We start from the raw sequence: 15,677 nt of genomic DNA, 5'->3' as shown, positions 1-15,677 counted from the left end.
GTCAGAGTGAGGCTGTGTCTCAAAAATACACACACACACACACAAATATAGGTTGGTACAAAAGTAATTGCCATTTTACCTTTAATGGCAAAAACCTCAATTACTTTTGCACCAACCTATAACAAAACAAAGTTATTAAAGACTAATATTACTTCCTGCTCTTTTTGTTACAATAGGAAAATAGCCTTTATTAGAGAGGTCTTTCAGACTAGCACCACATCAAGATTTTCTCTTTGATCCGATCAGGAATAGTAAGAACTGAAAAGGGCAGTTTGAATCACGGTGCGACGAAGGAGTAGATGGTGGGATCTCACCATGGGTCTGATTAGCCCTTTCTCTGCCTTGCTTGAGCTTCAGCAGAACTCGAAATGGCTGACGGTAAGGCTGGGAAGGACTCCGGAAAGGCCAAGACAAAGGCAGTTTCCCGCTCGCAGAGAGCCGGCTTGCAGTTCCCAGAGGGCTGTATTCATCAACACCTGAAATCTAGGACGACGGGTCACAGACATGTGGGTGCAACTGCCGCTGTGTACAGCGCAGCCATCCTGGAGTACCTCACCGCAGAGGGACTTGAACTGGCAGGAAATGCATCAAAAGACTTAAAGGTAAAGTGTATATTACCCCTCGTCACTTGCAACTTGCTATTCGTGCAGATGAAGAATTGGATTCTCATCAAGGCTACAATTGCTGGTGGTGGTGTCATTCCACACATCCACAAATCTCTGATTGGGAAGAAAGGACAACAGAAGACTGTCTAATGTATGCCTGGATTCCTTGTTATCTCAGGACTCTAAATAAAAGAACAGCTGTCCAGTGTTGGTGATGCCAGTGGACTATATTTCTGTGAAAAACACAATTTTGTCTTTTTGTAATTCTATTTGGGCAAGTTGGAAGTTTAATTAGCTTTCCAACCAAATTTCTGCATTTGAGTCTTAACCATATTTAAGTGTTACTGTGGCTTCAAAGAAGCTATTGATTCTGAAGTAGTGGGCTTTGATTGAGTTGACTGTTTTTAAAAAACTGTTTGGATTTTAATTGTAATGCAGAAGTTATAGTAACAAACATTTGGTTTTGTACAGACATTATTTCCACTGTGGTGGATAAGCTCAATAAAGGTCATATCCCCCAAGAAAAAAAAAAACAAAAATAAAAGAACTGAAAAGGGAGTCATGACCTGACTTCTATTTCAATGATGTTTACTGCTGGGCTGACACCCTGTCTAAAATCATCTCCAGTGGTGCAAATGCCACCGAACAAGCATGACAGCAGTGGGGCCTCAAACCCTTCCCCAAACCCACAGTCTACAAACAGCCTTTCCACCACCATCCCAGTTGGAAAGAAATTTATTTATTCCCCCAAAATAAAATCCTAGAAACTCTCCAAAAAGGGTGGGGTGGGGGGCAATCTGCTTAAGGAGAACAATGAGGGGGTTGGAGGTCTGCAAAAAAGTAGAAGAGAGCTTGGGGTAACTTCAAACTTCCAAACCAGATCACAGTACAGGTGACGGGGAACGGAAAAGGAGGGTAATAAGAAAGGCAGCTTCACTAAGGAGTAAAAGCCACAGAAAGCAATGAGCCACCCTTTGACGACTGCAGGGGGTTCTCACAGTCCTGCTTCCCCCACCACCACCTACTCCCCACCTCTGCAACCTATATGCAAACCAGCCTATTCATATTCCTTGCATACTAGAAGAGAACCTAGAGTCAGCCCTGCCATTTGAAGTTTGGGCCTCTTGCGGGAAAAGGCTGTACCCACAAACAAAGAGGAAACCCACGCTAGGTACTTAGGAATCCAGTCATTCAGGACTGCACAAGAACGGCCAAGCAAGATCCAGAAGTTCACCACTCGTGTCCTTACACGAAAAAAATTTACTCCAGGAGGGATTCCAGGAAAAAAAAAAACAAAAAAAACCCAAAGATGCCAAGGCAAAAAATGATACAAGATTGAAGAAACAGCAGGACAGGTTTTCTGACCTAGGTTCTAACCCTGGCTCTACAATAAATACACAATCAGGCCAGGTGCGGTGGCTCACGCCTGTAATCCCAGCACTTTGGGAGGATGAGGCAGGCAGATCATTTGAGGTTGGGAGTTCGAGACCAGCCTGGCCAACATGGTGAAACCCCATCTCTATTAAAAATACAAAAATTAGCCAGGTGTGGTGGTGCACACCTGTAATCCCAGCTACTAGAAGGCTGAGACAGGAGAATCGCTTGAACCTGGGAGGCAGAGCTTGCAGTGAGCTGAGATCACACCACTACACTCCAGCGTGAGCAACAAAGCAAGACTCTGTCTACAATAAAATAAAATATTCTTATCTTTTGATTCTATAATTCAACATTTATGATTATTTCTTTAAAATGAAGTTAAAGATGCAATCAATAACTTAGTTACAAAGATGTTCTAAGTGTTTCTAACGGGAAAATACTGCAAAAAAAACTTATTTTAGTACGATAAAATGTTATAATCGACCGGGTGCAGTGACTAATGCCTGTAATCCCAGCACTCTGGGAGGCTGAGTCGTGCGGATCACCTGAGGTCAGAAGTTCAAGACCAGCCTGGCCAACATGGTAAAACCCTGTCTGTACAAAAATACAAAAATTAGCTGGGTATGATGGCAGGTGCCTGTAATCCCAACTACTCGGGAGGCTGAAGCAGGAGAATCACTTGAACCTGGGAGGCAGCAGTTGCAGTAAGCCGAGATCACACCATTGCACTCCAGGCTGGATGACAGAGCAAGACCTTGTCTCAAAAAAAACAAAAAAAAAGTTATGGATAGGGCGTGGTGGCTCATGCCTATAATCCCAGCAACTTGGGAGGCCAAGAAAGGCAGATCACCTGAGGTTAGGAGTTCGAGACCAGCCTGGCCCAAATGGCGAAATCCCATCTTAAATAAAAAAAAAAAAAATTGAAAAAAAAAGTTATAATCATTCTAACTCATGTTTTTTAATATCTGAGATGTTGGAAAAACATCAAATGTGTATTTGAATGCCATTTCTGTATAAAATCAAATGTATAGGTATATGTATATGTATATACATGCGTCAGAAAAAAAAAGAATGCATAGATAAGCAGGTACACAGAAAAAGTCTAAAAGAATGACCACTAGACTACCAACAATGGTTATGTGGGTGTGGGAATCATTATGTGGGACTAATCCCTTCTACACTACATAAAATATTTGTATAATTTTTGAACTTTTTCAGCATGTTTCAGTTTTGTAATAAGGCAAAACAAAGATAATGGTAAAAGTTGGCTTTGAAGATTACTTAATGACATGGAGTGAATTCATTCAAGAAGAGTAAATGAAAAAAGCAGAATATGAAACTGTAGATAGGCTGACCTTTCCTTTAAAAATGTGTATTTATATGCACACATAAAGGAGAAAAAAATTTATACAACAGCAATATAGAAATAATGATCAAATCTGGGCAGTATAATGAAATGGAAATTTATGTTTTTTCCCTATATTTTATGTCCCCCAATAAATCTTAGAAACAGAGTTAATAAAGTCAAACAGATTTCTCTGTTGCACGGCTGCAAAGGATCTTTGAAGTATTAATCTGCATCGTCAATGTCAAAAAACAATATGGCCAACAACATTCCCAAGCTAACTTGGCTACAGAACCCTTTCCAAAGATTACTGTCATGCTCTTCCCATTGTATCACGTCCACTGAAGGGACTAAATTCTGGGAAATGACTGAAACAATGGCAATGTAACTTAGAAAGCCTTAGGGAAAAATCTGGGGGGAAAATCATGATTTAAATAAGGATTACTTTATAATTCTCATTTACACTCATAATTTAAATGAGGGTTAAAACTTCAGGAGCTCCTCATAGTACCATTTCACAAAGCACACTTCAAAAATGCTAAATTATTGATGAGATATGCTTTAGCAAGTTTTGCTTATTAAAATGCTATAAAAATGCCAATTTTAAAATTGCTTGATGTAAGATAGGTTCCACCTATATTACTAAAACTGATATTGAGACAGGTTGAGAACGGAAAAAGTTGGAAAAGGAAGATGACTTGGTAAGGGAAGAGAAAAACAGAGGATACACAAATAAAAACAACTGTAGAGCACTAACTGCTACAAAAGATCCTAATCAGGACATAAAACATGTCTACCAAAGGTAAACTGGATCTTGGTTCTGATGTGGGGAGAGGCAGACTTGTGCACTGGCAGCCAGGAGAAGGAGCATGGTAGAACCCAGGAAGGAGGCTGCCATGGTCCCAAGGGGATGAGGGAAAAGCACATTGCCAGGACACAATGATGCAGTTTCCAATGACCGGGGCTCAAGCTCTACACTAACCTGAGCTACTAACATCACTCGCCTGAGACGATCCCAGTGGTTGGCAGACACACAGAGATAAACTTCTTTAAGGCTGAGAAGCAGTAGTGAGCAACACAGAACAGGCAGCCAGACCATCTGGGTTCAAATCCTAGACCTGCTCCTCAGCAGGAAAGTTACTTAAATGTCTGTGCCTCAGTCTCCTCATCTGCAAATTGGGAAGAGTAACTGTGCCTACCTAACAGGGCTGTTATGAGAATTAAGTGAGTCAATATAGGTAAACTGCTTAGAACAGTGCCTAACACGTAGTATTTTATCATTAAAACCAATAATAACTCACACTTATTAGTCGTTGATTGAAAAGGTGTAAGAACCATATAGACATGTAGCACCCTTGTTTAAATAATGATTCTTTTTCCCAGATGTTTGTCCTAACACTTAACAAGTCATATTGCCATTGCCATTTTCCACTAAAGGGACTAAATTTTCATTGTATGATACAGTAGAAAGTACGGGCTTTGGAAGCAGGCAAATCGGAGTCAAATCTCAGCTCTTCCACATATTACTAGCTATGTGGTCTTCGACAAATCATTTTCTGAGCGTGAAAAGACTCGTTTGTGGAGGGGAAAAATAACAATACCTATCCTCATAGGGCTGCTGTGAATACGAAATGTAATAACTTAAGAAAAGCAATCTTTTCTCCCTTAAATTGCTGGTGGAGTTTAAATTGGTACTACCCTTTGGGATTGGAATTTGGCAGTACGTACTAAAAGTTATACGAGAATACACTTCATTTAACCTTCTTTCACTTCTATGAATATCTGAAAGTTAAGATGCTCTTGGCATTACTAAAATTAAAAAAAAAAGGAGGGGAGAAACAACCTAATTCTGCAGCATCCTAGGGGAATGCTTATGACAAAGGGAAAAAGCGGGGCCCAGCATGGTGGCTCACACCTGTAATCCCAGCACTTTGGGAGGCCGAGGTGGGTGGATCACCTGAGGTCAAGAATTCAAGACCAGCCTGGCCAACACGGTGAAACCCCGTCTCTACTAAAAGTATAAAAATAGGTCAGGCGTGGTGGTTCAAGCCTGTAATCCCAGCACTTTAGGAGGCCAAGGAAGGCAGATCACCTGAGGTCGGGAGTTCGAGACCAGCCTGACCAAAATGGAGAACCCCCGTCTCTACTAAAAACACAAAATTAGCCGGACGTGGTGGTGCATGCCTATAATCCCAGCTACTCAGGAGGCTGAGGCAGAAGAATCACCTGAACCCAGGAGGCGGAGGTTGCAGCAAGCCGAGATCGCACCATTGCACTCCAGCATGGGCAACAAGAGCGAAACTCCATCTCAAAAAAAAAAAAGAAAAAAGAAAAAGAAAAAAGCGGAGCATACACATGCTCATTATGATTACATTTTAAAAGATTCTGTTGGGTGGAAAAAAGGCAAGAAAATAGTATTGAGATAAATTTATTTTTACCTATTTTTAGATATTCATTTTTGTACTGGAAAAACAGCAGAAACACCAAAATATCAATAAATGCCATTTTATTTCTTCCTAGTGCTTTCCTACATTGCAATGAACTCCTTTCCTGCATCACAGAATTGTCTCTGATGAACACGTACTCATTTTATAACAAAGTCAGTTATTTCAAAACAAGAACATAAGTGTATAGAAAAAGAAAAGACGAATAAATTAAATGAAATGCTAGGACCGTTTTTTTTCTATTTTCCAAACTTCCTATAGTGTGGTTAACGTTACTTTTACGATGAAAAGAAACATTTTTTAAAAGCATCCTCTCTTAAGCTTGTCCCTCCCTAGTTAATGCCTAGCTTTCCTTTTTAGCTAAATTTGTTTTTTGTTTTGTTTTTTGAGACAGAGTCTCGCACCCAGGCTGGAGTGCAATGGAATGGCGCTCACTGCAACCTCCGCCTCCTGGGTTCAACTGATTCTCCCTGCCTCAGCCTCCCGAGTAGCTGGGATTACAGGCGCCAACCACCACGCCCGGTTAATTTTGTATTTTTAGTAGAGATAGGGTTTCACCATGTTGGCCAGGCTGGTCTCGAACTCCTGGCCTCAGATGATCCACCCGCCTTGGCCTCCCAAAGTGCTGGGATTACAGGCGTGAGCCACTATGCCCAGCCGCTAAAATTCATGAAGAGTATATTCCTTGGAAGTTTCAATAATACAGCCCCCAAAAACTTAAGACTGGTGGGGAAAACTGTGTCCCCAAGAGTAAACGAGCTGTTCAGGTTTGGGCAACCCAGGCCTGGTTACAGCAGAAAAGTATAAACACTAAAGCCTGCCTTAAAGAAGAGAGCCAAACAGTTCCTGGCCCACAAACAGAAAACCAACCAAAACAAGATGATCAAACAGGAATTTCCATTAAGGTACCAAAAGAGAAGGGCTGCTGCCACCAAAGGGAGGCTCCATAGCAGAATGCAGAACTTTCCAAGAGTGATTGCAAGGCAGTCCCCTGATTCCCACAGTCCTCTCAGCCAGGTCAGGGCTACAGACAGTGGAATGTGAGGGTTCCCTCCCATGAAGACAGGACAGGAGGAGGGGGCTTTGTGAAGTGAACCCTTGAGGGGCTGTGAGTACAGCCACACCTTCATACCAAGCTGAGGTAGGGGCTCGATGGCCTATTTCATGCGCTAAATCTGTGACCAGCAAGGGTACAGTGGATCTCCAACCTGGGAAATCTAGAGAGCTGGAAAAGCCGTGCTGAGCACTGGGACCCACATGCACAGCCAGGGCAAGGAACACGCAGTCCTAGCCAGGCTGTGCGCGAGAGCCAGCAGAGGGTCTTAGGTTCAAACAACAGTGCCCCCAGGCAGGCCAAAAGGACTCCAGCAGGAGGAAACTATAGGGGGATCTAAGTTCCTAGGCGCTGAGGAGTCACCAAAATAAACTGGCCAAAATAAATCGACCAAAATAAAGATGCAAACCCCCAGGTCAAGGAGGCAAAAGGGATAGAAGTCGGGAGTCTCTGAAGAGCCCACTGAAGCACCTGCAGGACACAGGGTCGGCTTTAACTACGTGCGAGGCTCAGGGAGCCACAGAAGAACAATCTGAGAGCCTCACCTCTCCTTCCTCCTCCTATTCCACTCAATCCAGAACCTAGTGAAGTCAGACACAAGAAATCTGAGGGACAGAGAGGAGCCGAACGCACCAGAAGCCTGTCACACCGCTTTTTCGGACAGAGATGGTTGCCAACTACAAGTCTTAACTGGGAAAAAAAGGGGGGAAAGTCTTATCTTTGAATGAAGACTGAAGTGTTAATATATTGAACTGGACACTTTTAATTTTTAAATGGAGCCTACATTTCAAGACTTCTATCACCTAAGATCATCACCTTATGTGGCCTTTTACTTCCTATTGAATCCTGAGAACCTAGGAGACCAGCTGGCCCACAGGAGTGCTCAGTAAGTATCTGCTGAATCAGTTAATTAAAGCATAAAGGCTAAGTCACAAGGCCTGACAGCTTTTCATAAAAGCAAACAGCTCCCCAACTGAGTGTATTTTAAAGAGACAGTGAAGTTGGGGCATGGTGGCTCATGCCTGTAATCCCAAGACTTTGGGAGGCAGAGGAGGGCGGATCACCTGAGGTCAGGAGTTCAAGACCAGCCTGACCAACATGGAGAAACCCGGTCTCTACTAAAAATACAAAATTAGCCAGGCGTGGTGGTACACGCCTGTAATCCCAGCTACTTGGGGGGCTGAGGCAGGAGAATTGCTCAAACCCAGGAGGCAGAGGCTGCAGTGAGCCAAGATCACGCCATTGCACTCCAGCCTGGGCAACAAGAGCGAAACTTCACCTCAAAAAAAAAAAAAAAAAAAGAGACGATGAGAGGCAAAAATAAAGATTTATTTGCATCATCTCCCACACACTGAATGCTTACTTAAGAAAGAATGTCAGTAGGAACACGGTTTGCTCCTTCATGAGAACACAAAAAAGAGAGCCTCAGGACTCAATGTTGGTGTCCATTTTAGCAGTATGCAGGGGACAGGGTATTCAGGTTCCGAAGGCAGGATCCTAAGCTGGAACGAAGGTGGAGAGTGCAGGCCTCAAATGACCCCACCAGTCCTGAGGGCTCACCCAGCTCTACAGTGAGACAAATGTCCACACCACAGGCTGACACCAGTGGACCTTAGGCTCATCAAACTTCTCTAACTGCATCTGGCCCAAGGCTCCCTACCAAATGTTTTGGATCAAACAAGAGTTTCACTCAGAGTAGCTCAATGGTATAGCGGGACGGAAGCAGGCCACAATGAGCCCAGAACAGGGCCCCGCCATCGAAGAGTAGCAGACTAATTGCACAAGGCTAAAAAGTGAAGGGAGGTGAGAACAGGGAAAAAATAAGGGAAGATCACCTTTTAAGAGCTGGAAAGAAGGTGGTCAGCAGTTGGGAAGGTACATGATAGAGTTGTTGGATGGGTTTTACTTTTGCATTTTTAAGAATAGGCTCAGAAGAAGCATCCAGTTAATACTACTTAAACCTGAGTAGTTACTATGGCGAAATTCTAGGAGCTCCACACATACTAACTTTTCTGATCTTCCTTCCCATCAAGAAAGCATCTGAAGTACAGGTAGTCTCACTTGCAGGCCTGTGTGCTACACCTCTATACTCTGCCCTCTCACCAAATAAGGATGCAACCCCCAGGTCAACGCAGCAGCAGGTAAAGACTCCCAACTCAGGGAGGGGTGCCACTAAGGCACCCGCAGGAGAAAGCATCAGCTGTAACCACGTGCCAGGCTCATTCCTGCAGGAGAGAGAATGAAGGTAAAGAAAAAGCAAGAGTGGTGCTAGAAAAGACAGGAAAGAAAGAGTTCAGAATCGGTGGAGGGTGGGCCTCAGGAGAAGGCTGCTTCATTCTTCTGGATTGGAGGAAAGGAACAAAGCTGAGTGTGGACAGAAACAAGTCAGAGAGAGGGAGCAGGAAACGGAAGGAGCACCCAGGTGATGGCCCCGATTTTTTGGATGGGTGAAGAGTGAGATGGTGGGTGAAGAGATGGGGAGAGACTGAGAATAGCCTTGAGCCGAAGACAAAATGGAGGTAGCATAGGGAGATGACTGAATCCCAGAAACTTAGCTGAGAAATGAATACCAGAAACTTAGCTGAGAAACGGTGCCAAGGGCCCAGACTTGACCCCATAAATCAATGCAAAGTTAGGGTTTTGCTCGATGAGCACCACAGAACAGACGTGCCAGGTCTCCGAGAGTCTGGATGAGACCATGGCTCCAGTAATGAACTACAGGTTCCAGACTGGATATGAAGAAAGAGATGCCACAAATGGGCTGATACACTGGAGACAAGGAGGGATCAGAGGCTGGTGAGCATAGCCATGGTGGTGAGCAAAGCCAGGGAAGTGGCTGCGGGACGCGTGATTCCGTGGAAGAAGGCACATCCATCCGCTGGACTAGGGGAAGAGACGCAACTCCTCCTACAGAAGCCCCCAGCTCTGCCTACTTTCTGCCTCCTCTTTCTCTATCCATCCCTTACATGCTGGAATGGCCTGAAGGTCTGTCCTCAGCTTCCAACTGTCTCCCCACCTCTGGAGTCCTCACTCACACCCACAACCTAACTCTCACCTACTCATGTCCAATCCAGTCCAGCTCCGGATTTCTTTCCCCAAGTGTCCCGAGTACCTCTGACCGGACTCTGCAAACCCCTCAATACTGCACAGGTCCAAAGCTGAACTCATCTTCTCCCGAAATGAGCTCCTGCTTCTCTGCATTCCCTCTCTAGTGACTGGGAACGTTACCTATCCACCCAGCTGCCCAGGCGGTAAAGCAGAGTCAGCTTCAACTCCTCCCTCTCCGCAGATCCAATCAGCTTTATTGACACAACCTACCAGAATACACATCTTCAGAATCCTTCTATCTTGAGAGCTTGTTTGGAGGTTCTAGCAGGGGAGCGCAGCTACTCGTATACCCTTGACCAAAGACCGGTCCTCCTCTATCGGGGATGGTCGTCCTCTTCGACCGAGCGCGCAGCTTCGGGAGGGACGCACATGGAACGGTGAGGGAGGAAGGGGACACCCGCCTAGCCAGCCAGATCAGCCGAATCAACTCTGGCGATCAATGGGGTGACAGATGTCGCAGCCAGATCGCCCTCACATCCAAGAATCCTTCTATCTTCTCTCATCAGCGCACCAGACTCCATTCTCTCTGCCCTGCCTGTGGCTGCCCTCCTGCCTCCATCTCAATCTGTTTGTCCATTAAAATGTCCTGGGGTGGGGGGATGTGGAGACTTTAAAAATACACATTTCTTAAAACAAAAAATAACAGGTTTCTGACACTCATACTAGCTCTTCTGAATCTGACCCTCTGGGGAGGAGACCCAGGAAGGTGTACATTCAGAAAACACCTTGATTGATTTTTTTGCAGCTGGGACAGGAGCAGCGTTTGACAACCACCGCTCCGTGACCAAGAGTAACCCCTCCTCTTCCCTCCTACAGCAATGAGAAGCATACCTGCCCTGGGCCCCGGATCCTCACCTCCTCACAACTCAGTCCTATCACTCATTCCTGTCTGTATCTTCAACCACACCCTTCCCACTGGGTTTTTCCCAACACCTTTTAAACAAGCTAAGCCTCCTCTCCACTTAAAGAAACTCCCCCGGCTGGGCACAGTGGCTCACGCCTATAATCCCAGCACTCTGGGAGGCCGAGGCGGGCGGATCACGAGGTCAGGAGATCAAGACCAACCTGGCCAACATGCTGAAACCCTGTCTCTAGCAAAAATACAAAAATTAGCCGGGTGTGGCATCACACACCTATAGTCCCTGCTACTCAGGATGCTGAGGCAGAAGAATTGCTTGAACCCAGGAGGCAGAGGTTGCAGTGAGCTGAGATCACACCACTGCACTCCAGCCTGGCGAAAGAGCAAGACTCCGTCGCAAAAAAAAAAAAAAAAAGAAAGAAACGAAACTCCCCCTTACACCTGCGGCCACCTCTAACCACAACTCACTCTCTTGATTCTCAGAACCGAGATCTTCAAAGCACTTTCCAAGCTCACTGTCTCCATTTATGTCCCACTCACTCCTCACTCATTCCTCAGCTAATTATAATCTCACTTCTCTCCCCAACTACTGGATGAGCTTTTCTGGAAAGGTTCTGGGGGGGCCTCTTTCTTTCCCACAGGTCGCGCTTCAGGCCCGTTTTGAAAATCTCTGCAGCGTGTAATGCCATCAGCCACTCTCCCCTGAAATTCTCTCCTCCCGGGTGTCCCCCTACTTCCTTGGCCATTCCTCAGTTTTCTTCCCTGGAACCTACTCTTCTCCCTCTTTAAAGTTTAAAATGTTCACAAGTTCTGTCCCTAGTTCTTGTCTCACCTTCCACTGTCCTCTGAAAGACTTCACCACACATCTCTTAGGAACTGCTCACTCCAGCCATAACCACCCCTAATTCATTGCTTCCTGCCTCTCTGCCAAGCCCTGTCCAGGCTCTGTCCCTCCCAGAGGCCTTCTCCACACTATGATGCCTGCCAAACTCTCAAAAGTCAGCCCAAATATTGCTACATTGGGAAGTCTTCCTTAACTGTGCCTCCCCACAACCAGCCCACCCCCTGCAATAAACCCACAGCACCGAGCACAGACGTTCTTTTTTAAAAAGTTTTGCCCCAATAGACACTGAACTCCTTGAGGGTGGGAACTATACCTGGAAAATATCAGGCATGCAATTAATGTTGACTGAGTCCATCATTACACAGTAAACATACTGTGAGGTAAATAGGAGCTTATTAATAAATGCAGTGAATGATACACATATTACTCAACGTAGAGCTGAGTGACAGCATTGGTCTACAAGTAAGGAACCTAAAATAAGTCATGATCACTAATCCTACGCACTTTTACCCGGTCATAATTGCAGACAGCAATATAGTTTCAAGCACTTGAAACAGGCACGGCAGGGTGTTTTCAACTGCATTGTGTCTGAAACTGTATTGCTGTCCCCTTTCTTCAAAATGAAGAGTTTTCAACAAACTCTGATATGGCTTGCTCCTTCACACCATCTGGGCCTCAGCTCAATGTCACCTTCCCGGCTACCCTCCGTGACCATGCATGCTAAAGTGGTCCTCCACCATAACTTCGGTCTTTGCAGTTACCCTCTCATTGTCTTCATGTCACTTATCACTATGTGAATCATACTGACTTGTTAGCCTGTTTGATGCTGGTCTCCTTGATCCTGCTTATTACTTTATCCTCTGTATATCAACAGTGTGTGGCTGATATGGGTACTCAACAGACACTTGTTGAATGGATGAGAGAGAAAGGCAAGTTTAACACTAAAATACTATTATCTACTAACCACAAAACGTGGGAAACATGCAGGTGGTAGGAAATGGCAGGGATTTATCCCTGGAAAGGGACTGTTATTCACCACCCATGGGGGTAGGGCTAGGTACACGTATCGTCCTTCTTTCAGATTCTTGCTCAGGATCAGAATTTTGATTTGCTAAAGGGTCCCTCAACTTATCTAAAGGAAATCATAGGCAGTGGCTCACGCCTGTAATCCCAGCACTTTTGGAGGCCGAGGCGGGAGGACCACTTGAGGTCAGGAGCTCAAGACCAGCCTGGTCAACATGGCAAAACCCCGTCTCTACTAAAAATACAAAAATAGCCAGGTGTGATGGTGGGCACCTGTAATCCCAGCTACTTGGGAGGCTGAGGCGGGAGAATCGCTTGAACTCGGGAGGCGGAGGTTGCAGTGAGCGGAGATCCACCACTGCACTCCAGCCTGGGCGACAGTGAGACTCCATCTCAATAAATAAATAAATAAATAAATAAATAAATAAATAAAACAAAACAAAGGAAATCACTTCTCCCTCAGTGGGTAGCTTCTCCAGAGAAAAATGTTAAAGTTGACACACAGCCTTTTCTAATGACCAGTCCTGGAAAACTGTGCCTAAGCTCCGTCAGCACTGTAAGCACTGAGACCAGGACCTGTTCGTTGCTGCATTCCCAGCACCTAGCCCAGTTCATCGCCCAGAGGAGATGCCCAAAATGTTTGTAAAATGAGCATGTAAGACACAGCCTTCTGAGGAACGGCCATCCCAACAACTCTTACACTGCAGAAGCACTTAATTTTAGAAACAGGCCAAGACAGCTGCAGAGGGGCTCCAGACCTACGCCTCTCCCTGGGCAACAGTTTGGTTCCTAGAATTCAACACTCACCACCATGTGCCATAGATAACAAAATATTATCTTCCCCACAGTTGCCCTGTATCAAATTTGAATACACTTGGCCAATATAATCTCATGGCTAATACAGTACAGCAACCAATAAGATTTCTCTTGCCCTTTTTTTTTTTATATGTACTTTGGCCAGCAAGGATAGATCAAAATGCTAAAGAACAATTGAAATTGAAGAATTCCATCATTAATTTCATAACCACTAGTTCCTGGCTCACTGTGTGATCCCAGGAAAACCACATTGCCTTCTTGAACTGTCAGCTTCAGCTACAGTCCTAATGCTCTTTATCTAAAGGGTAGTTTGGGGAAGATTACTTAGTAGTTGTAACATACTCTGGGACCAATCCATGAAAGATGCCATAAATCAAATTAATTATGAAACAAAGGAAATCATAAATATTGAAACCACTTCAAAACCTGAGAAGTTGAGAAGTGAGGAAGATTTAAAATTATGCCTGTGGCGCTGATACTAACTCACTGTCAGACTATAAGACGACACACACATTCTCAGAAGATTCATGACATTCCCAACAGATTTTTTTTTTTTTTTTTTTTTGAGATGGAGTCTCGCTTTGTCGCCCAGGCCACAGTGCAGTGGCGCAATCTCAGCTCGCTGCAAGCTCCGCCTCCCGGGTTCACGCCATTCTCCTGCCTCAGCCTCCCGAGTAGCTGGGAATACAGGCACCCGCCACCACGCCCAGCTAATTTTTTGTGTTTTTAGTAGAGAGACGGGGTTTCACCGTGTTGGCCAGGATGGTCTCGATCTCCTGACCTCGTGATCCGCCCACCTCGGCCTCCCAAAGTGCTGGGATTACAGGCGTGAGCCACCGCGCCCGGCCAACAGATCTTTAATATTTGGAAATGTCAGATGTTTCTGTCCTCCAGCAGCATTAACTTCACATGGAGTATGAACAGTGACAAGCAATTGCAAAATTAGAGCTGTTCTCCGTTGCTGTACCCGTGCCTGTTAACACGCAGTCTACCTTACCGAAAGTCAATTCCACACACTCAGTGAGAAAAACCGTTTAACTGGCTGTAAAAATACTTCTCCGCCCCCTACCTGCTGACCACCGCTAACACGCCAGGAAAACAGCAACATCCAGCAGCACAGCTGCGCTCCCTCGCCACGACTTCCTAACTTCCCTCCACTTGAAAGCACTCTCATCAGTGTTTGTCTAAAAACTCTTCTTGGAGACTGAAGAAGAAACACATCCAAGTGAAACTGAGAGGTCAGCTTCTAAAGCGGAGGCTGAACTTTGCAAGTGGGGGCGGGGGGAGTTAGTTCGGTCCCCCAAGCCTAAAAGAATGGGGCATGGTAAGGGGGACGGCCCCTTCCTTCAGCGCGGCACACACTCCGCAAAGGGCCTGGGGCCGGCCCACGAGAACACCAGGGCACCTGCCCATTTGCAGCGGCCCCAAGAGACTCCTGGGCAGCGCACCTGGGGATACCAGGTGGGGTCGGGGCGGGCGGCGGGGCTTTGTCCCCATTCGCCCCTCCAGGCCGAAATGGGGGCGGTTTCCGCTAACCCCCAAGACCGGGAACTAGCAGGGTTCGGACGCGGGTCTGGAGGGTCGGCCCCACCACCTCCGGCAAACCCGAGGGTCCCCGCTGCCCCAGCCTCCTCAAAGAGGTGCCTAGGGTGGCGTGTAGGGGGCAGCCAGGATGGCGGAGGCCGGTACTCACAGAGCCCACTGGAGCCGGTGCTGGTGAACATAGTCCCGCCGGGCTCGGAGCCCCAGAGGGCGCCGGGGGAGGGGAAGCTGAAGTGCGAGCCCCAGCGACCGCGCAGGCGCACTCTTGGCGGAGCGACGAATCCGGCGCCGCGAGGCCCCTCGCCGCTGACGAACGGCGCATGCGCAGTCAGGGGCGTGCGCCCCCTGGGTCAGCGCCCTCCTTCCTGCCGGGGAAGGGAAGTGCGTCCGTAGGGGAGGGCCCACCTCTCCAGGTTGAAACGATGGCGGTCAGAACCGCCTGAGGTAGAAACGGGTGGCACTGGGGAAGCGGAGGCGTAGCTCCCGAGAGCCTCACACTTGTGCTCAGTGCCGCCTCACCCCTGGTGGATCCGCGATGGCCGCGGATTCCCCTGGATTGCCGGCGCTGGGCAGGAGCTCCACCTCTAATCTCTCCCGAGACTGGACGCCCGGCGCCTTCCACGCGCGTTGTGTCTTTCCGGGCGGTCCCTCGAAGCTGGC

General features: G+C 46.5%; 1 protein-coding gene and 1 pseudogene across 2 annotated transcripts in view; one reads left to right on the top strand and one right to left on the bottom strand.

Moving 5' to 3' along the window:
* Positions 1-15,331, bottom strand: part of UBAC2 (UBA domain containing 2) — a 182,608-nt gene extending 167,277 nt beyond the window's left edge. The window contains exon 1 of one of the 2 annotated variants that reach the window (XM_063791892.1): positions 15,169-15,331. In XM_063791892.1, coding sequence (XP_063647962.1) covers positions 15,169-15,199 — 31 coding nt within the window. In that variant the 5' untranslated portion in view covers positions 15,200-15,331. 2 annotated transcript variants of the gene reach the window in all.
* On the top strand, positions 328-812 carry LOC101059059 (histone H2A.Z-like; annotated as a pseudogene).
* Positions 15,332-15,677: the final 346 nt, after the last annotated feature.

The sequence above is a fragment of the Pan troglodytes genome, chromosome 14, assembly GCF_028858775.2.
Source record: "Pan troglodytes isolate AG18354 chromosome 14, NHGRI_mPanTro3-v2.0_pri, whole genome shotgun sequence".
NCBI classification, from domain to species: domain Eukaryota; kingdom Metazoa; phylum Chordata; class Mammalia; order Primates; family Hominidae; genus Pan; species Pan troglodytes.
Note: the sequence above shows the minus strand (reverse complement) of the source record. Positions and strands in the feature narration are given on the sequence as shown.